Raw genomic sequence first — 19,770 nt, forward strand, 5'->3', positions numbered from 1 at the left:
CTTTAAAGCCCTTGACTGGACCTTGGAAGCATATGACATGTTAGTAACGATGTGCGAGATTTGCGGCCACATTGGAAGCTCTGGCAGCAAGTTCCTTTCCATCAATGACCAGGCATGAAGAGGTTCTCTTTGTCATTTCATATCGCTCGTCTTCTCTATGGACGTGAGGGGATGGGTGACCGGTGAAATGACGTGGCAAGCTGTTGTGTAACCCAAATAGGCCAATGAAAAGGATGTGCAGCAGGTCTTTATCAAGCGCTCATCAGACTACAACCCCGCCATTAGTCTCTACACCAGCTACAGCACACTCTGAACAACTAGCCAGTAAGTTCAGCTTCTCAGAACGTCCGCCGATCGTCGCTAAGTCCATCACAGATTCAACAACAGCCACTACAACATTCACAATGAAGATCTCCGTCATTCCCATCTTGGCGGCGGCAACCTTCCTCGCGCTCACTCCCATGGCCTCAGCAGGTCCAATTGGATATGGCATCTGCCAGGCTGGCTGCTCTGCCGTAGTCATGGCATGTTACGCTGCAGGAGGCGCGACTTGGGGTGCCACAGCGGGTGCCACGGCTCCTGCCACTATAGTGGCTTGCAACAGTGCTTTCGGCACCTGTCAGGCGGCATGTGCGGCGGTCCTTCTAGCCCCGACGCCCTAGAAGGTAAAGTCACATACTCTCGTTTCCAACTTAGCTAATGCTTTATAGGCGAGCACTTCAGCTTAAGCTAGCCGACGATCATTCGCAAATAGGGTCAAGATCTGGTCGGATTAGGTCTGGGATTATTTCGAATAAGTACACGACTATGAGAAAGAGATGAGTGATATCACGAACAGAGGGACTGTTAAGGAATGAGAGATGATCACGAAGTGATAGCAATGAACATGGTAGTATGACAGATGGCAGTCTCAACCGACAAGCCCAGCTGCAATCACACAAACTCTTTGCACAGCTTTGATTCCTAACCTGTGTGCCATCGTGTAGTCTTTTCTGTGAATCAAAACATCCCTTCCTTCATGATCGACAAACTATCATCAGCTCAACTGACGCTGACTCTGACCAAGATCGGTGAGAGTATGCTCATGAAGACATCGTGTACAAAAAGTGCCACAACGAATGCAAGATACAAGCCGGACACCAAAAAACCCACCAGTATCGCCAGAACCAGGAATACAAAAGGTAGCATCGCAAACATATCTGTGGAATTCTCCCATTCGCAGGCTGTGAGTGAATCATCCATACCGTAGTACTTTGCTGTTGTTGACATGTACTCTGTCGCATCTCTTCGAGGACGAAAGAATGAAAGAACCCAATTGTCTCACCACGAAGCGAGATTTTCCCCAGGCTTTTGGAATTTGACGCAAAATGGGGCTGGGAGGCTCTGAGCTATACGAGGTCTCCTGAATGGTTTAGCGATAACCCGACAAATTGAGGTAAATGCCGGGTCATCGATGCTGCGCTGTCCACAGGACTCGTATACGATATCAACTCTTGAGTACTTGGGCAGATATTCCCACCATGATAAATTCAGAGTGTCAAAGTTCCGCCGTGGCTGCTCGGCCTCGTTTCGTATGACCATGTTCATGTGTCGCATGTCCAGAGCACCGACTGACAAAGTGTAGTTTGGATTTGCACGCCGAATGAGGCGACACGAGCGTCTCAAGGCTTCATAGTCGATCTCATGTTTGATTATTCGACAAGTCCGGCGGAGGCCGACGAAAGGCTGTTTGCCCAGAAGTTGAAAAGGCTTTTTGCCATCGCTCGTAGGTAGGAAATATGAGTAAATCATAATGCGCAATTCTGGGGGTAATGCTAAGAACGGGAAGTAAGCCATCGGAACGATAGCTGTCATATGTTCTGACGTTGGGCATGCTAAGATGTGGTGTCCTTTAGTGATGCGTCTTGAAAGGCGGCGGGGCTGTACACACTGCGCAGGCAGCAATGCCAGGGTTGATAAGCGCATAGAAAAGCAGGCAAACACCCGCATATCCTTTGCCTTACGCACATTGGATGCACCTATGAGCAAGCAGTTTGAGCTCCTGACGCATTGCTGCATACGCTCATGATTACGACCGAATTTTGGGCTGAAGGTCGACCCTCGAGATAGTAATATGAAACACCAGAAATGTAACATTGTGTACGATAACACCCCTACAGCGGGAACAGCTCCCATCCGCCAACAACGAAGGCCGCAGCGAGCGCTGGCTGAATTGGCACACCTGTTGCGAACGCCGCGTTCGACGCAGTAGACGATTCGGTAGTAGTTGGAGTCGCAGTAGCCACGCTTTGCGCAGAAGACAAGCTCGCCACTGCACTGGACATGCTTGTTACCATAGGCCCATCAGGCTTGATGGCACATGGGTTCCCATCTCCCCACTGTAGCTGATCCAGCGAACACAAGTCCGACTCATTTGCGTCAATCATAGCGAAAGTGCCCAATTGCGCACAATTGCCTGTAACATTCCCGAAGGTAGTTGCCTCGGGCGCCTTCCACTCGTTAGGCCACGCTGGAAGAAGCGTAAAGAGAAGTTTTGTGTCATGCGAAACACCAATGTCAGGCCGAGGGTGGTCGCATCCTTTATTCACGTCACCCCACAGGATGTACCACCTCAATGAGTATGCATTTCCTCCATAGTTTGGTCCATGGACCCAATCCCTAGGATTCGTGTGGTTGACAAGGACATATGGCGATCCATCAGACGTTGTAAACGTGGATGCATTATCCGAAGTAAAGCCTATCGACCATTGATCCTCTATGACACCTCCTGGTATTGGGTCATCGATGGTGTGATACGGCCTGAAGATGGGTGTACGAAGTCAGTGTTTGTCTCACATGCAGTTCGTAAATAGGCAATTACTTGCATGATATCCCATGCAAAAGTGAAGGGGCCAAGCTCAGCGGCCGCGGTCAAATTCTGGAATGCGAACACGATGGGTAACGATGAGGTAAAGTCGTACGTTTCATTTTCGCGAGGAAAGATGACGTCGATTTCGAGAGCTGGAAGGTTTGATGTTGGTGCTTGGATTTGGGCTGATGATGCGGGCGTGGAGGACGCGAGAGCCGTTGCCGCGGTCTGAGCAAAGGCTGATCGGCAGGCAGCCAAGGCAGTAACTAAACACCAAGAAGAACGGGCCATCTTCAGGTAAGATTTTGGAAGCTGTTTTGAAGAACGCAGACGATAGCGTCGCTCATTGAATGTATTGATAGAAAAGTGAGTCGCACCTTATGCCCAGGGGCCAGATTCCTTCGTAATCTTAACCTGCCGCGCTCCCTTTTAGGCGCCCAGCGCCGGTCACCATTGGTGTTGATCTCTTCTTTTATGAGAAATGCCCAATCGTCCTCTAACGACACCGAGTTCATCTAGTACTAAAGCTTAAAAAGAGTAGAATTCCACCTCAGCGATACCTGTTCTGGCCGGAATTGTTATAGCGATGGGGAATCCTCCATAGTCAGGATCCTCATTCGGCATCATCGCGTTGGCTCCACTCCTTGTCTCATCGCCACCTAAGTTCCTCAGTGTCCGTAACTTTCCTGTCGCTATGTCTTCCACGACCTTTTCTTCGTTCTTCAGAATGCCGTTAAACTTCGTGTCAGCCCTAGTCGAGTGACCCATCACTTGAAAGCCCCAACCAATAAGTAAAAAGCGTGCTCCGCCACGATGAATGACCATGCCGCTACCGGTCCCGGGCTTGCCAAAAACGAAAGAACGCTCAATAGTGATATCCCAATCGCCAAAACGCTGCTTGATGGGTTTCGACGGATCTTTGTCGCCGGTGAATTCGTCAAAACAAAAACCCACCGACGAGCCCGGGTTACGTTGCGCTTCCAGTACGATTTGAGAGACTTGTGATAGCAGCCCGTAGTGCTTTGTGTAAGGATTGGTTTCCGGCTCCAAAGTATCGATGCCAAAGGGACTGGCTAAAAGAGCCTGGAATGTTCCGTACGCTATCCAGATGCGCCGAACGCCGTACTCATCTCTTCGCTGTTCCGGGATGAAGAGAGTATTTCCACAATGTCGGTACTTGCCGCATAAGCTAGTGTACTCATTAAGGTAGATGTCGGGCGCGATGAATTCGAGGTCAGGTGCGAATTGCAGCCAAATATCGAGGACATTGACTGTGCCGCCACCTGACGGGTAATCTCCTGGATGACCACCACCACCAACTACAATGGGGGTGTCGTTATCGGCATCATCTCCCGCATAGTTCTGCCATACATTAGTGTATAGCGGAATGGGATACTCTGCTTTTCCAGCTGCTGCTACACGGTTCACGTAGTGTGCATAATGATATGCCATGAAGAGCTCGTCAGTCCTGCTACCGACGCCGAACACTTCTTCCCAAGTGCCAGATTGTGGCTTCGATCGTGCGACAAAGGTCCTGAGGTTGGCTTTTAGATCAGGATGTAATTGATCGTAATCGCGGCTCAAGAATTGGAGAAGTTCTGCGGGCACCGGTCCGGAGAAGACTCTGTTGGCCTCGCCACTTCCGTCGCGACTGTCAAACAACAGGCCGACTTCGTTTTCGACTTGCACCATCAACACAGTACTATGTTTCTCGTCTACCTCTTTGAGGTGACTAAGCAACTTTCGGAATGCTTTTACGTCCGCTTCAACGTTCTCCTCATTGAAAAGGGACAGCACATCCGCAACCTCAATCACGCCTCCCGCCTTTCTAAGTTCGGCACGAGGGAAGCGTTTTGGATTCGTCTTCACCCATGATGGGGTGTACGTTGATCTGCCTAGCCATGTACGTGTCAGGGTGTGGAGAGAGGCCGCGAAGATATACCAACATACCATTTTTGAAAGATCCGAACCATAACAAGATCAAGTGCAAGCCGTGTTCTCGAGCGCCCAGTATAACTTTGTCCAGCTCTTCAAAGTCGAACTTGCCCTCTTCAGACTCGATCATCTCCCAACTGACAGAGCCAAGTAGAGTATTGACATTGGTTGCGACCATCTTGGGCCAGATCTCGCTCATGTATTCGGCAGACGAAAGCGACGAGTTTTGCAATTCTCCGCCCAACATAAGGTATGGTTTGCCATCAACAATGAGTTGCTTGGTGTTTTCATGTTGTCGGAGGTGTGGAATGGTTGAATTGGAAGTCATGTTAGATCAACAAGGCCCAAAGGGTCCGTGAACATGTGCAATGTCTGGAAACGAAGATACGTCGTGCACCGCCAGCACCCAGAGATGTTCACGCAGGTTCATCGTACAGCACGTGGAGTCCTGCGGGGCCGCTCCAGCGGGGTAGTACCTACCGAACATAGGCGTGTGATTTTACCGGTGCTAGAAGTGCAGCCATAGCCCAACGCGTTCTTCGACCACAATAGCGCAAGACTCAGTCGATATTGCCAATGGCGAGACCTTGTTGTCGGGTTCCTCTCCAGATTTGTGGGCTGCCCAGGTGGTGTCGCAGTGATGACTAGTCTGCTACCAATGTCTCCCTGTGCTGCAGCAAAGTATTTGACGGTCATGACTGCCCAGATGGTGACGAGATCGCAGCGTGCCTAATCGGCCGGCGCTGACGCTAATACGTATTAGGTTAATGCTGTGCTTCTCCCCTCATCTCACCTCACGCGTCACCAAAGTGCAAGAGCAACCGGACTGTCAAAGTTGCGAGCTGCATGTCAATTGCCAGTGCTCTTGTCGTTTGATTCAGCTATCAGGGATCCTGTAAGCTGTCGAAGAGCTCCTAAGGTCATCCACACCCACGTCAGGAGCCTCTCTATGCTGCTGTTACTATGAGTATCTCCTTGTTGTCTACTGCTTGAAATCCACTCCCTCTAGAAACCCCTCGAAGCTATTAAACCTGTCCCACCCACCTACCTCACCGACGACCTGCTTACCCCATGCCACACCCTCTGCTTCCATGTACATCTCTAACTAAATAACTACGCCGTTCCATAACCAACAAGAGGCACCTCTCAAGTAGCCTGTCCAGGCGCGCCTGGCCCTCTTCCTCCACTCTGCTTATCATCCGGTTCATCCTTGCGTTTGGGAGGATTGGAGTCACCCTCAGGTTTACCCTCCGGCTGGGACACCATAGCCTTAGGATCGACGTTCTCGGGCTTAGGAGCCGGCTCGACGTAGAATTGATCCGTATCCTCAAAGCTGCCAGGGTCGTAGACAGCGGCGTTTCTACTATCATCATGAGATGACTGGCCTGGAACACTGCTTTGGAAGTTGCCGCTGCCAAAAGGTGTGTAACCGCCCGTTCCCACAAGCGCTCGTCCAGTAGCTGGATTCACGTATGGGATGGGGTATCGTCCAGCATACAACCCCCGCGTCCCCGTGCCGTTGGGAGGAAATCCCTCATGAGCCCGAAATTGATAAGTTGTCGGGCGTCTGTTGATCCCGTTCCTCTCCCTCTCTTCCGTTGGCCCAGAGTTTCTACCCGCGGCAATCCATGCCCTTCTCTCCAAGTTCGCTCTGTGTCTCTCCACGTCTTCCGGCCTCGGTGAAAAACCAGGGCATATCGCATTAGAACGCGCGCGAGACATGTCGGGATCGAGAAAACTCTCACCTCTCTCCAACGGACGGCCAACCCCCTGCGTATAAGGCGTGTTTCCAGAGGTGTCCGAGTTTGTCTGACCATGCGCCCTGCGTCGGCGGTTGGCCTCGCGGATTTCGGCAGCCCTGCGCTCGAGGCGAGATCGTGTTGTTTCTGCGGTGTTATTCGTATCCTGTCCTTGGTCATGGCCAGTCAAAGGTGGTTCTTCTGAGATTGTGTTCATTCGACCAGCGCGACCGGGGCCGCCTCCCCGACGGGCTGGATTACTGGAGTGATCTTCGCCCTCGTCGACAGGATCGTTGTCTTCTGTTCGGCTAGGTGGGAGGCCATCACCGCCGTCTTGCCGATCGGTGTGCGTTCGATCCATCTGGTGAGTACAAAGCTGAGCTATTCGCGGTGCTTCTAAAGGTCTTTCAGACGGGATTTCCAGATATACTTATACTCATAGTTCTGGTAGCAACAGGTACCAATCGGTTTGTTGTTGGCGCGCTCAAAGTGGCTAGTGGTAGTGATGTAGTTTTATTTGCGGGGATGGAGGGAAACACCGAAGAGTGATCTTGTATGCGCAAAGTGCGGTCTCAAGCGAGACCCAGCTATTGTTTGTCGCAGGAGATGCGTGAGTTTCAAAGAAGTTATAGTACCGCATGATGACCAAGCTCATAAAAAAGATAATACCACAATGGTAAGTGATGTGGTAACACCAGAGTCACGTCACAAATCATTTTGTCTGCTCCCTGCATATACAGGAGCTTGATCGTGGTATTAGTATTATTGAGTTGGTGTTTACAACTCCGCCTACATTCAATCATCCTCACTCTCAAGATTACCAACTGCAGAACTGGGTTCGTATGAACTTCTTCAGAGCACTGCATCATCGCCAAAGTGCTTCGCATACATTCCCAGCGCCTTGATCGGGAAGATGAACTTGTAGTTCGGATAAGAGATCATACTGTCATCAAGTTAGCCACCGTTCGTGATCAGTCAACCATGTGCCGACTTACCAAGACTTATTGAACACTCCCTCAATAGCCTCCTGCAACCACTCTCCGTTGGCTTGCTGCCTCTGCATGATGAGCTTAACAGCCCTCTCGAGCGGCTCCTTGTGTGGGAACCCGCCCTCAATCATTGCGATGACTACCCAAGCAGTCTGCACAACCTGACTGCGCGGATGCTGCTGCCAGACACCGGTTTCACAGCTCTTGTACGTCTCGCCCCAGCCTCCATCTTCCATTTGCTTGTCTAGGAAGAACTGACACGCCCTTCTCACACGTTCAGAGTTGCTGTACTGCTCTCCAGAGCACTTGAGTGACTCAAGAGCAAACATGCCGGCATAGGTAAAACAGATACCCCAGCTGCCGTACCAAGATCCATCTGGGCGTTGGGCGGCGCGAATGTATGCCACCGCGCGGTCACGGAAGGCAGAGATTTCCGCGGCACGGTAATCAGGGTAATGATGTTGGAACATGTCGAGGGCGGTCACGACAGCGGTTGTGCATTCAGGGTAGTCATACTCGATCATGATGTTGCCGAAGACTTCTGCTGCGTTGAGATGTTCAAGGAGTACGCTACCCCGTGTCGGCTCATAAGAAGCACAGCCACCAGAAGCGTTCTGCATAGTCAGCAGGACGTCGATGGCATCTTTCACGCGGCGTTCGTTGATAAGTTCAGGGAATGCGTTATCCCTCTGGAGGATAAGTGTGCTCTTGAGACCCTCGGATGTACAGTCGCTGACTGTGTAGCCCTGCTTTCGTGTACTGAAGCCCCAGGCACCTTTGCGTTGTTGACGGTAGCATGCATGCTGGTCTCTGGTTTCCTCAAGAATTTGCTGGTCTTCTAGGAACTCAAGACTCTTCGTGAGCATATGCTTCCATTTCGTATCCTTTGACCAGCCGCAAGAGTCAACAGCTTGGATAAGGAACGCGGTGTCCCACGTCTGTACACCGTTTGTACCGTTCATAAGCATGCCTTCATCCTTTACCCAGAGGAACTCCGGAAGTGTCTTGAGATGCTCGCGAACAGCATGGGACTTGGATCCTTCTTTGATGTAAGCAGCCAACATGTTCATGGGACCGTTGACAGGACCCAGATTGGCGAAGTCGGTGTTCTCATCCTCGGCTTCGATCAGCCACCATACATGCTCTTCAGCCCGCTTCACCATCCAAGTGGGCCTGATGTATGGGAACCATATAGCGGCCATGAACCAAAAGAGGACCTTGAGCATCCAAGATTTCGCATGGTAGTTGTCCGTCGGGGCAATGGTATTCCGCCGTGCGCCAAAGTTGATGTTCTCAAATGGCTCCATCAACAGTTCGGCCCGCAGTTGACGTGTAAGGTCATTAAGCGGGTATGACCACTTCTTGGAGTAGACGTAGGACATGGGCAGAAAGACCTGTCGCATATGTATCCACCACCTCCACGGCGCGATAGGGACCCAGTCTGGCAGCAGCCACAGCTCAGGTGGACAGGGGTTGACAACGTCCCATTCCGTCACACCCAACACGCTCAACCAGAACTTTGCCCAATGCGGACCGTTGAGCGCGCCACCTAGCTTCCAAAGTGTGTCCCGCGCCTTCCGCATTCTGGGGTCTTCTGCGTCGACGCCAAGCAGCCTGAGGACGGTATAGTTCATTGCCGTACCAAACACGGTACTCTCTCCCTCGATATGTAGCCCCCAGCCGCCGTCTTCTGGATTCGCGCGGGCAAAGAGGTAGTTCTTGATCTCGATCGCATGCGACGCTGGTATCGGTGTCTCGGTGACATACCAAGTGACTACGAGGCCGGGGAGGAGGAACATGGGACCGCCGTATTCGCAAGCCCAGTTGCCAGGTGGGAGTTGGAGTTGGGAGAAGAACGTGAGGCCATTGTGCGCAGCTTCAAGGGGGGTCTTTGCGGATGCAAGGGCTGGTTGTTCCTGAGGTCCACGTCAGTTACTGGTGTCTGCACGGTCAGAAGAGGTGCACACGCACCGTGTCGAGGCCTAGGAAGTACTTGTCCGCTGTACTCTGCGGCCACGACTTCATTTCCTCGTCGCTTTGCAGATAGTGCCATGTCTGACATCCTCGGTCGTCCTTGAGCCTCCATCTTGTGTAATCTGTCTTTTCATCTCCCTCGTGGCTCTTGGTCACGCCCACCGCGTCGTTCAGTATCTTCTGGCTTGCGCTGCGCTTTGCTGCGCCGTTAGTCGTGCCATTAACGTGCGACATCCTGGATTCCAGTCTGCGAAGTCTTCAATGTTGTCCTACGCCCCTCCACTCGTACCGGGAAGGCGTGATGGGGGTGACATGGCCTCGTGCTGGGGTCGAGCACTCCGGGTCGGACGTCTTGGCAAGCATGCATGAGTAGAGGCAAGCGCGGTCTTGCTAATCAACCTTGGGACGTGAAAGAGAGTGGATGTGCAGCGCAGATCAACTTTACTCTCATGAACTAGTAGACATTTGCATTCAGACTGTCTGGATGCGATGCGTCGTTCGCATTCGCAAACTTTCTGCTTCAACAATTCCATAGACCCTGAACGCGGGTCCTCACATCCCTGCCACGTCCATAGTCCAAACTTTGAAGCCACTGCAAAGACGCATGGCAACGACTGTCCCAGCATCCCCTACTTCTTCGAAACTCGCGCGCGCTCCCGATCTACCATCTTCCCTATCACACATGCAGCCACTTGCTTGCCCTTTGTCGCCCCTGACTCAACAGCCGCACAGCAGTCTTGGCAGGCACTCCCGCGGCGAAGCGCGCGATCGACAAAAAGCTGACCACTCGGCTCACGCAAGGCTTACATTCCCGCCCCCTTTCAAAGTTTCGTGCGCAATGTGACGCACAGGTCGCCAATCGTCGCATCGCGGGATGAGGGAGGATCCGAGGCCGAAGTTCTGCATCGACGATGAGCTTGATGGAGCCATGACTTCATTGATCGCATACGTGGACTTGCGTCTGAGAGGCATACATGCTAGAGGGAAATGAAGATCAGCATGAGTGAGGAAATCGCGAGGTGATGTAGAGGCGATGTAGGCATGGGATCATTGTGAACTCGGGGATGAACGATTACTCGTGCTTGTATTCAATGCTCGCATTCAGCTGGCGGCGGGTATGATGTGGTACTTATTTACAGATACTACATGTCGAGTATCGAACGCGCGAGAGCCTCCAGGGCAATCGCTCTGCACGCTCAAGACTGAGGAATCCGCCAAGAAAAAAAAGAGACATGAGCAACATAGGGAAAAATGCATGTGCCATCCAAACAAGAAAACACCGTATAGTTGCTCTTGGAAACGTGCCATAGACAAGGCCGTGAAATGCTAAACATGCTTCGAGAGGTAAAAAGAGAAAGCGGTGAATCGTGGTCTTGTGTATGTGGTAATCGTGTGCTGTGGTGCTAGTGGCAAAATAAAATCGATGTTTCGGGTATCGCAGAAAAGGTAACCTCTCATCCATACGCGCTTGTTGGGTATGCGTGATTTCAATCGCTAAGATCGGGGTTTGCGACGAAGAGCCTCGTCCCCATGGTCATGGTCCGCTCGTCCACACTGCCTCTTCGAACCAGGTCATCCTTACTGCCCTTCTTATCTGTCGCAGCGGGTGGCTTCAACATTCCAGGCGCTGGCATTTGCCCCACGTCGCCAAAGTTGCGTTCCCCACTACTGCCACTGCCTGTGCTTGTGTTGGTCTTGGTATGTTGGAAGTAGCTGTTGTCGTTGGGCGCGTTGACATCGTATTCGGCTGGTGAAGGGGTGGGCTCTTCTTTGAGGTCCGCGAGCTCGCCGTCCGGGGATGAGTTTAGCGGGGGAGTGCTGTTAGAGGATATGCGGCCGGTGGGGTTGGCGTAGGACATGCGTCGTCCTGAACCGAGCGAGGAACGGCCTGAACCTGTGCGGTGGTGGTACTGGCCATTCTTGACTGAACCTGCGTCTTCGTCGTCGCCCTCGTCTACTTCGGAAGCACTGAGGCGCATAGGAACACCAGACCCTGCATACGTGACAGGTGCATATAGCGATGCTTTTGGCAGACCGTGGTGACGCCCAATCTTGGACCGCACACCGCCGGTCATGCTAGATCCTCCTGAAGCACTTCGCGGGGGAACGTGGTGGGGTCCGCCTGCTACCTCCATGTTTGCCCGCATCTTAGCCTGCCGTTGCTGTGCAAGCATGCGGGGGTCCTCGTATTGGGCCCGGTCACACCACACAGTAGCCTTTTGTTTCCGCATGAGTGCAACGTACGAGGTGGGCGAGTTGCCGCCGGAGCGGGTGGACGAGGAGCGACGGAGGGCGCCACTGTTGGAGCGGTTCGGCGTGCCAGTGGTAGAGCTCGTTGACGAGGTCGGGGTTCGGCGGAGACTGCTCTGGTACTGGGTAGGGTATTGCGAGTTCATGGTGCTTGCAGTGGGTGACTGGGCGGGGAAGATGCCTGAGCTCGTAGTGCGCGTTCGTGAATGTCCTAGTTGGCCGTCGTTGTGGTATTGGTGTTGCGGGGGTCGCACCGATATGCCGGGGTTTGCTATGGGTTTACGGCGGAGAGGAACAGCCCCGTAGGCAGAGGTTTGCGGGGGTTGCGCCATGACAGCCTGCATGATGAATGGCTCTGCTTTCTTCGCGTCACGACTCACGGAGTGAAACACAGATCAGCGCGCTGACGTCGGACCGACGGCGTTAAAGAATAGACAATGACGTTCTTTTGGGGCAAACTAGCAAATTGTTGGCTGGTAGTGAAGGGGGGTCGGTGGTGAAGCTGTGCTGCGGCGTTGCGACTGATGCAATGCACTGACTCCCACTGCTTCCGGATATGGGCTGATGTAAGGCAATGGCCACAGGAATTGGTGATGCTGATGATATGCGGACGGCACACGGAGCAAGCGAAAGCGGCAACGGCGGCAAGGCAGTCGAGGCCCGGCGGGAGGAGTCGAGATTGGAGGGATGATGTGCGAAGATTTGTGGTGCTCTGGCAGGCGTGTCGAGTCGTGGGCGGAAAGGGTCCTTAATAGCAACGGTCCAGTCCAGCCAGAGACGCTAGAAAAGCTTACTCTAAAGAAAGAACAGGTCAATACGCGCGGTTTGAGAGGTAGGGAAGACGGGTAGACGCCAGCTGGGCTGCGAGGATCAAGCGTAGCACCTGCATGGCGTCGAGGCGCGCGAATTGCTGACTTACAGATGGATGCGGCGGCGAGGTCGCGAACTAGCCCACCCGAGAGTGCAGCAGCGGCACACGCAGCTTTTGAATAGGGAAGTACAAAAAGAAACGTCGGCACTGTGGGCAGGCCGGTGGGGAACAAAGGGAAGGGCGCGTGTATGGAGCAGTCAGACTGATGGCAGCAGAATTGGGACGAGTGCGCCCGCAAGAGGAAGCGGCCGTGTCTTGTATCTTAGTATCTTGGGTACTCTCCGTGCTTGCCGTTGAGGGCGATCGCGCTAGAAATGGGTGAGCCGACGCCTGGGAACCACGTCTCCACCGCGCAAGTGTCAATGACGAAAGGCCTCCTCTGCAGCGTCGCCATGGCGCTTTGCTACTATGCCATCTCCCACGCGCGATCCAGCACGTCCATAGTAGGCTCAAATAACGCCACAAAACCTGAATCCGTCGCGCGCGAGAGGCCCCTCAAGTCAAAACAGCCGCCCCAGCCAGGCGGAGTCGCGTCCGTATACGGCTCCCAACTACTACCTTGAGCCTTGCACCCCGAGCATCCCGGCTGCGCTGCTGCATACATGTCGCCAACTTCACGAATCCCGCGCGCTGCCGAGCTGCTCCTCTCCGCGTCGAATCATCGGCAAACGTGGCTCGAGCATCGCGGCCTGCAGGCCCCAGTTAGCTGTGCATGATCGCCTCTGGTTGCATCCCGCCTTTCTTTTTGAACCTCACTTTTTACGAGCTGCGAGTGCGACGTCTGACACATCGCTCGTGGCACCGGCTGTAGTGTTTCATCCTCAGGCAAGCGTGCCCTGTGCCGCCATCTTGCCTCTGAAGCCATCTAATTGTCGCCCGCACCCGTCGCCAGCAGACTGCCGGGACCATCGTCGCGAGACCTCACCCCAGCGCACATCTGACCGGGATACAACAAGGCCCTGATACCGTTTCATCTAACGTGATGTGTTGAACAGCCCGCTCGCAGGCCTTGCTCGTCCGCTACTTTTGTCTGTACTATATCCTAGAGTGGGGTTGCATGCACATCGATGCACCTTCAGCCGTTCCCCGCTCTCTGGCACTGCGCGCTCAACCATGGGACATGCTGCAACGCCAGCCGAGCTCCTCCAGATCGTGATCTTTGCGACTATCCGAAAAATGTTGAGGCTCTTTCTTCGCATCACCACCATCGCCGTCTTCGGTCAATTCTGCCCGGCAGATCCGCTTCGGCCTTCGCCGAGAATCTTCTAGCAATAGGCATTGCCACCTCCTGACCGTCATCGTCAATACCAGCCTGCGTCTCTGATGATACCCATCAATAATCACTTTCTGTGGAGATACGAGCTTTTCGGTGGGTATTCATAGAAGGAAAATTGGAGAACAGCCCGTACAAAGCGCAAGTGTACCAGACTCTGCGTTTGTGGCGTAGCATCGCGTAGCGGCATCCTTGAGCGACATCGTGCTGCGAACGCCGCCACGGAAAAGGACCCTGAAGAGCTGAATTGTAGATCATTGCTTGATTGTGCCCTCGGGTCTTTGTCACCCCGCGTTCGGTCGCATGTCGTTATCGCCAACCTCAACTCTCCGAACAGATGTCGTGCGTTGTCGACCTTGCCTCAGCTTCGATGAGGCTTTTGTTCCGGCTGCCATTGTGATGTTGCACGCCTAATAGGCCAACGACCCGCTACTAAGCATCTTCAATCCGGAGGCGCAAAGTCCAATACATTGACGGCACATGATTCGTATCTACCCACCTTTTCTACACACCATCACAGTCCACAATGCCAGTAAAACCCAAGCCCTTGGTTTAGAGGGTTACACAACGTCCGCAGATCTCTCACCTGCATGCCAGATCGCACACCATCATTTCTACGCTCATTTTCTTTAGCGGCTTGTGTACGAGTAATGCCCCTTGGCCACGACAGCACGAACGCAGCACAAGGCTCGGTTTCTGCCGTGCTGACGAGAATCGCACCTGCATCGTGCTACGACGACTGGGTATCGTATCTCCAGACGGGGTAATTGTTATCGTGAAGGCTACTTTGGGCAATAGGCTTGCGCTCGGGAGGCAGCTGGTCCGGCATTTGGGCCTTAGTGTCGGTCTTGTGCCGCTGTCATCGGTACGATAACTCGTGGTCCTTGGTGTGATGAACATTGCCGACTGCATGAGGGGTCCTCCGATATCTCAGACAACAGCATCGTACGACCGAAATTGTGCATGCATAAGTCGTGCATTCTCGCAATACATGGGTATCGAATGAGGTGGGGCATCGAATGAGATGGAGCTTGCATAGCTTGTCCGGAGATAACATTGTACATGCGCCTCGGTTCTCCCTATCGTGACCCCACTAGATTATATACTATCGCTCGCTCAGATCTAGTAGACGTAGGGAATCAGCTGATACGGAGTATTCTTCTTGAAGTCGTCCCATTGCGCACCATAGCGCTTCTCGCAATACTCGTTAAGTATAGGGATTGCCCGCTGTGTGAAATCCCACGCGAAGAAGGCTCCTACTAACGCACCCAACGTGTATCCCCCTCCGACCATGGCATAACCCGCTCGCCAGATTGTGTAGCCACCGTAGTTGATGTGGCGTGCGAAGCTCCAAAGACCTCCCGTGTAAGCTTTGCCTTTGTTGTTGGGGTCCGCCTTGAAGCGCTTGCGCTGTATTTCTGCGACAAGCTCCGTCACGATGCCTACGACGTATAGCGAGCTGCCGACGAGGAGCGCGGGTTGTGGGAAAGTGGCTTCGGTCGAGGCGGAGGTAGCTGATGTGAGGAAGGCGTAGGTGCTCAGACTGTTAAAGACAGCGTTGAACAGACCCACAGCGATGGCGCCTTTGACTGGCATTGGCTCTCCGGAAAGTGCTGTTACCCAGATGTTCTGCTTCACAGCTGCGCCAACCGCCATTCCGAGCAATACCAATCGGTATGGTGACAGGCCCAAGCCATCGATCAGAGATATGCCTGTATGCGTTGGCAGTCCGGGAGGTAGTGTTCGTAGTCCTACACGATGTAGGACAGATGTGCCGAGGCCATGCGCGAGGATTGAATATTGAAGGACAGGCTCGATGCCGCGTAGGAGGAAGAAGGTCACTTTGCCAGCTGGTGTGGGTGTGTAATCGCCGCGTGCAATCAAATCCTTCTTCTTCGATTCTTCTGATCGAGGATCGTTCGGGTTGCCTTTCTGGCCTTGGCCTGGCGCCATTGTGCCAATTGTCTACGTAGTACTGTCAACGTTAGTACTGTCGTCGCAAGACCGGCTACCTAGGTAGAGCGGGGTTACCTGGCTACTGCTGTGTCCAGCTCGAAGACTTGAAGTGCAATTGGCGGTAATTCTGTAGTCCAACACCGCTAAGTATATATATGTCGTCTCCTCGGCCAGTTGAAGCGCGCTCGGTCACTCGAAAGCGCGAGCTGATCAATATCTGGTGGAGGATCAAACGACGGGCGGGTCATGACGTATACGCTAACCGCTTGCTTGGGCCCATTGAATGCCGTCTGTGAAAACGGGAACCTGCTCGACCTCACATTCTAAAATTCTGCTGTTGAACGCATGCTCGCCATAGGTATATGAAGTGAAGATATAGTCGGAAGATAGCCCGTCGGCAGCTCGAAGCAGATGGGTCGAGTTCCCTCGCTGTCCGAATACAGGCTAGTGTGCGCGTGTTCCCGTGATGATTTACATTAGCGCGTCAGGAAGCGCGTGCGCGTCCAAGAGCCCCTCTTTCCATTCATTCTGACTTTGTTGGGACGCGACCAAGCCTTCTATTGATCCGCATCATCAATTTACTTATGTTCTTCTTATAGACCTAAATACGCCATTGTTGAATTCCTCGATTTGCTCCTATTTACAAACCCCAAGTGCCCCTTCGACGTCAAAGGCTCGGCAACGTTCTTGCGACTATGACGAGGATATTGAGGCCTCAAACGTGCGCATCGACCAATTGTCCGCCTGCTCTGCGTACACAGACGGTATTCCGCACAACTCTATCGAGCTTTTTCACGCTCGAACATTGATACCTTTATATCATAGATTGGCGGCACCGTTCACGATATCCACCAGGTGCTGTTGGAAGCAGGCACAGCACTTGCTACTGCCTTTGGCATGTCGCATACTCGTTTCAAGCATAAACAGCCCTAGCAGGCCCAGCACGATACGATAATCCCCGGTTCACGTACATCGGCACGCCTACAATGACCGTCACCTTCGGCGCAATTTGCAGTCTCCTACAAAGCGTCGAGACCGTCACGACACAACGACCACGGTTACTTGCCAAGCAAGAGAAATACCGTATACGCGAGACAATCTCGCAATGGTTCCTCAAGCAGAGAGAAGCGCTAGATGATCCCGATACAAACGGGGGCGCCGTCTTGTCTGCTCTCTTTCCACATCGAAGGAAAGATCGAGTCTATGAAATGCAATCGCCATTACTTGCAAAGAAACTTGCGAGCCTACTTGCCTTCAATCACGGTCAATTAGCTCTGTTTGAGGGCTGGCATACAGGGAACTACGGTGACCTTGGGGCGTATGTCGAACGAGCAATGAAACCTTGGGATGGCACATTCGCCAGCAAACGTGCATTTCCGATCGAACGAATCGATCGATTGCTCGAACAATTAGCAGCGAGCTATCGGTTCTCCGACGAGGTCATCAGGAAGAAGCGTAACTCGGATTTCCAGACCGATACCGAGCTGAAGGAGATACTCGTGAGACTCGAGTCGTGGGAAGCAAAGTGGTTGGTGCGTCTCGTCCTGCGAGATAATTGTACCGTGGAGCTTGATGAGAAGTTTGTTCTGGAGCGCTACCACTTTCTCTTACCAGAATTGTTGATGTTCCAAAATGACTTCGACGCCGTCTTCAAGATGCTCAAAGGCGATCTGAGCTGCTATCCCGCAGTACCAGAGCACTCAAAGCAAAGACCTATGCGTGTCGACGCGGCACAGAAACTGAGAGCTATTGTTGGAATCAAGGTGGGGCGACCGACGTTCCACAAAGCTTGGTCTTTCAAGCACTGCATGCAGCTTGTGGGTCAGCGCGCTTGGGCTGCCGAAGTGAAGTACGACGGCGAGTATTGCGAGATACACGTTGACCTGGACAATGCACCTAATGACATCCGCATTTTTTCTAAAAATGGAAACGACGCAACGGCGGACCGAAAGCCTTTGCATGCTACGATTCGCGAAGCCCTCCGTATCGGTCGACCAGACTGCGTCTTGAAGAAGAAGTGCATCATCTTGGGCGAGATGGTACTCTACAGTGACAAAGAAAAGAAAATAATGGGTTTCTCAAAAATCAGGAAGCACATCACCCGCTCTGGTTCCTTCATCGGCACGCTCCAAGATTCATTGCCGCACGAGTGGGAGCACCTCATGCTCGTGTTTTTCGACATCCTTGTGCTGGATGACGAATCTACTCTACGTCACTGCCTTCAAGACCGTCGCAAGATCTTGAGGAACCTTGTCCATGTAATCCCCGGTCGGTCAATGCGATCGGAGTGGACACTTTTGGACTTTAAGACAGGGGATGGCATAACAGACCTTAAACAGATATTTGCCCGGAACCTAGCCGAACACCAAGAAGGACTAGTTCTCAAACCGTTGCATGCGCCGTACTTCCCACTTCTGTCAGAGCAAGGGCATCGTCAAGCAAGTTTCTTTATCAAATTGAAAAAAGATTACCTCGGTGACATGGGTGGTGAGAGAGATTTGGGCGACTTCGCTGTGGTCGGGGCTAGCTTTGATGCGCAAGTCGCGGCAAAGAGTGACTTGAGGCCTTTACACTGGACGCATTTCCATTTGGGGTGTTGTACGAACAAAGATGCGGTACAACGCACGGGTGCAAAGCCAAAGTTCAAGATCGTTGCGAGCCTCAGCCTCGACAAGTGCATACCAAAGAGCGATGCGAAATACATGAACGTTCAAGGTTACATCCGCCTGTCTACCCTACGAGACAATGGGTCGACCCTTGAGTTCGAAATCCAGCATCCCAAAGGCTATGACAGGCGGATGACCGCAGCATTCAAGAAGCCTTTCGTAGCAGAGATTCTTGGCGGCGGCTTTGAGAAGCTCCAAAACGAATCCTTCGAAATGTTGCGACACCCCAGAGTCAAGAAGATACATCATGACAGAACTTGGGAAGATGCTGTATCTTTGGAAGATTTGGAACGTATGGCCGAGGAGAAGTGGGAGGTGCCTGATGCTGACAAGCTCGATGGGCATGCTCGTGACGTTGCTTTGCTGGTCAAGAAGTACACCAAAGAGATGGGCGGGTCCCAAGCGACTGTAACGACCGACGATACTAAGCAGCAGACGACTCAGCGAACTACACCTCGCTCGTCGCCAGTGACGCCCCACCCGACGACCACACAGGCCATTCGCGAAGCGACGCCCTATAGCGCTACAGTTCAGGAAACGCAGCAACATACTTGCACCACAGTTTCAAGTTCTCCAGGTTCTGCAGGTGGAAGCACACAAGGTAAAGGAACACGGGCATCTCGCGAGATGCGTATTCTTGTGAGAGAGGACACAATAGAGCGTCTGAATACCTTACGTCCTCCTACACCAATGTCGAAGGCATCTGGGGCGGCCAGCTCGTTACCACTCATATCTAGTACGGTGTCTAACCTTGCAACGGCAAGCAAGAGGCGCAGCTTCATGGACATGATCAGCCCACCCAATGCAAAGCGGAGAAAAGCACTGGTTCCCTTACAGTGTTCAGCGAACAACCGCCATTTAGGCCAGTTCGATTATGACTCTCAAGAGGGGGTCGTTCACATATACGCCAAAGAAGGAGTCAGGGTACAGATACATTCCGCATCCCGAGACAAGGAGAAGGGTAGCTAGGAAAGCATGGTCTGGAATTCGCTGCTCCATGTAATCATCGCTAGTTGTTGTCGCGCAGTTTCGCAATTTTATAGAAATGGGCCTGGATCAAGATGAATATGATGGTCTGCTTGATATTACTGATCCCCGCATGTCGATGTCTCTCGCTCTTCTTTGATCGGTTCTAAAGACAGGATCTTCCAGAGTCACAGCCGCAATGGTAGACCTAGTGCGTTCGTGAATCTGTCTACGTTGATGTGATTCCAATCCACACATTACGTCTCGTCAAAACTTTGGGGAGCGAGAGTGCCAACCAAGGTA

At 52.7% G+C, this 19,770-nt stretch overlaps 6 protein-coding genes across 6 annotated transcripts; 1 reads left to right on the plus strand and 5 right to left on the minus strand.

The window, feature by feature from the left end:
* Nucleotides 1–3,376: 3,376 nt before the first annotated feature.
* Nucleotides 3,377–5,111, minus strand: J4E86_000487 (uncharacterized protein; the record flags this gene model as incomplete). The annotated part of the gene is made up of 2 exons (XM_051441061.1): nt 3,377–4,743; nt 4,799–5,111. The coding sequence occupies 2 exons, from the start codon at nt 5,109–5,111 to the stop codon at nt 3,377–3,379; spliced, it is 1,680 nt and encodes a 559-aa protein (XP_051307232.1).
* An 818-nt stretch (nt 5,112–5,929) lies between these two features.
* On the minus strand, nt 5,930–6,883 carry J4E86_000488 (uncharacterized protein; the record flags this gene model as incomplete). The annotated part of the gene is made up of 1 exon (XM_051441062.1): nt 5,930–6,883. The coding sequence occupies one exon, from the start codon at nt 6,881–6,883 to the stop codon at nt 5,930–5,932; it is 954 nt and encodes a 317-aa protein (XP_051307233.1).
* A 491-nt stretch (nt 6,884–7,374) lies between these two features.
* On the minus strand, nt 7,375–9,719 carry J4E86_000489 (uncharacterized protein; the record flags this gene model as incomplete). The annotated part of the gene is made up of 3 exons (XM_051441063.1): nt 7,375–7,465; nt 7,518–9,427; nt 9,483–9,719. The coding sequence occupies 3 exons, from the start codon at nt 9,717–9,719 to the stop codon at nt 7,375–7,377; spliced, it is 2,238 nt and encodes a 745-aa protein (XP_051307234.1).
* Nucleotides 9,720–10,972: 1,253 nt separating this feature from the next.
* On the minus strand, nt 10,973–12,079 carry J4E86_000490 (uncharacterized protein; the record flags this gene model as incomplete). Its single annotated transcript, XM_051441064.1, has 1 exon — nt 10,973–12,079. One exon carries the CDS (start codon nt 12,077–12,079, stop codon nt 10,973–10,975), a length of 1,107 nt encoding a protein of 368 aa, XP_051307235.1.
* Nucleotides 12,080–15,001: 2,922 nt separating this feature from the next.
* On the minus strand, nt 15,002–15,832 carry J4E86_000491 (uncharacterized protein; the record flags this gene model as incomplete). The annotated part of the gene is made up of 1 exon (XM_051441065.1): nt 15,002–15,832. The coding sequence occupies one exon, from the start codon at nt 15,830–15,832 to the stop codon at nt 15,002–15,004; it is 831 nt and encodes a 276-aa protein (XP_051307236.1).
* Nucleotides 15,833–16,821: 989 nt separating this feature from the next.
* J4E86_000492 (uncharacterized protein) lies at nt 16,822–19,470 on the plus strand (the record flags this gene model as incomplete). The annotated part of the gene is made up of 1 exon (XM_051441066.1): nt 16,822–19,470. One exon carries the CDS (start codon nt 16,822–16,824, stop codon nt 19,468–19,470), a length of 2,649 nt encoding a protein of 882 aa, XP_051307237.1.
* Between the last annotated feature and the right edge of the window lie 300 nt (nt 19,471–19,770).

This window comes from Alternaria arbusti, assembly GCF_024043155.1.
Source record: "Alternaria arbusti strain BMP 1465 chromosome Unknown scaffold_1, whole genome shotgun sequence".
Classification (NCBI taxonomy): Eukaryota; Fungi; Ascomycota; class Dothideomycetes; order Pleosporales; family Pleosporaceae; genus Alternaria; species Alternaria arbusti.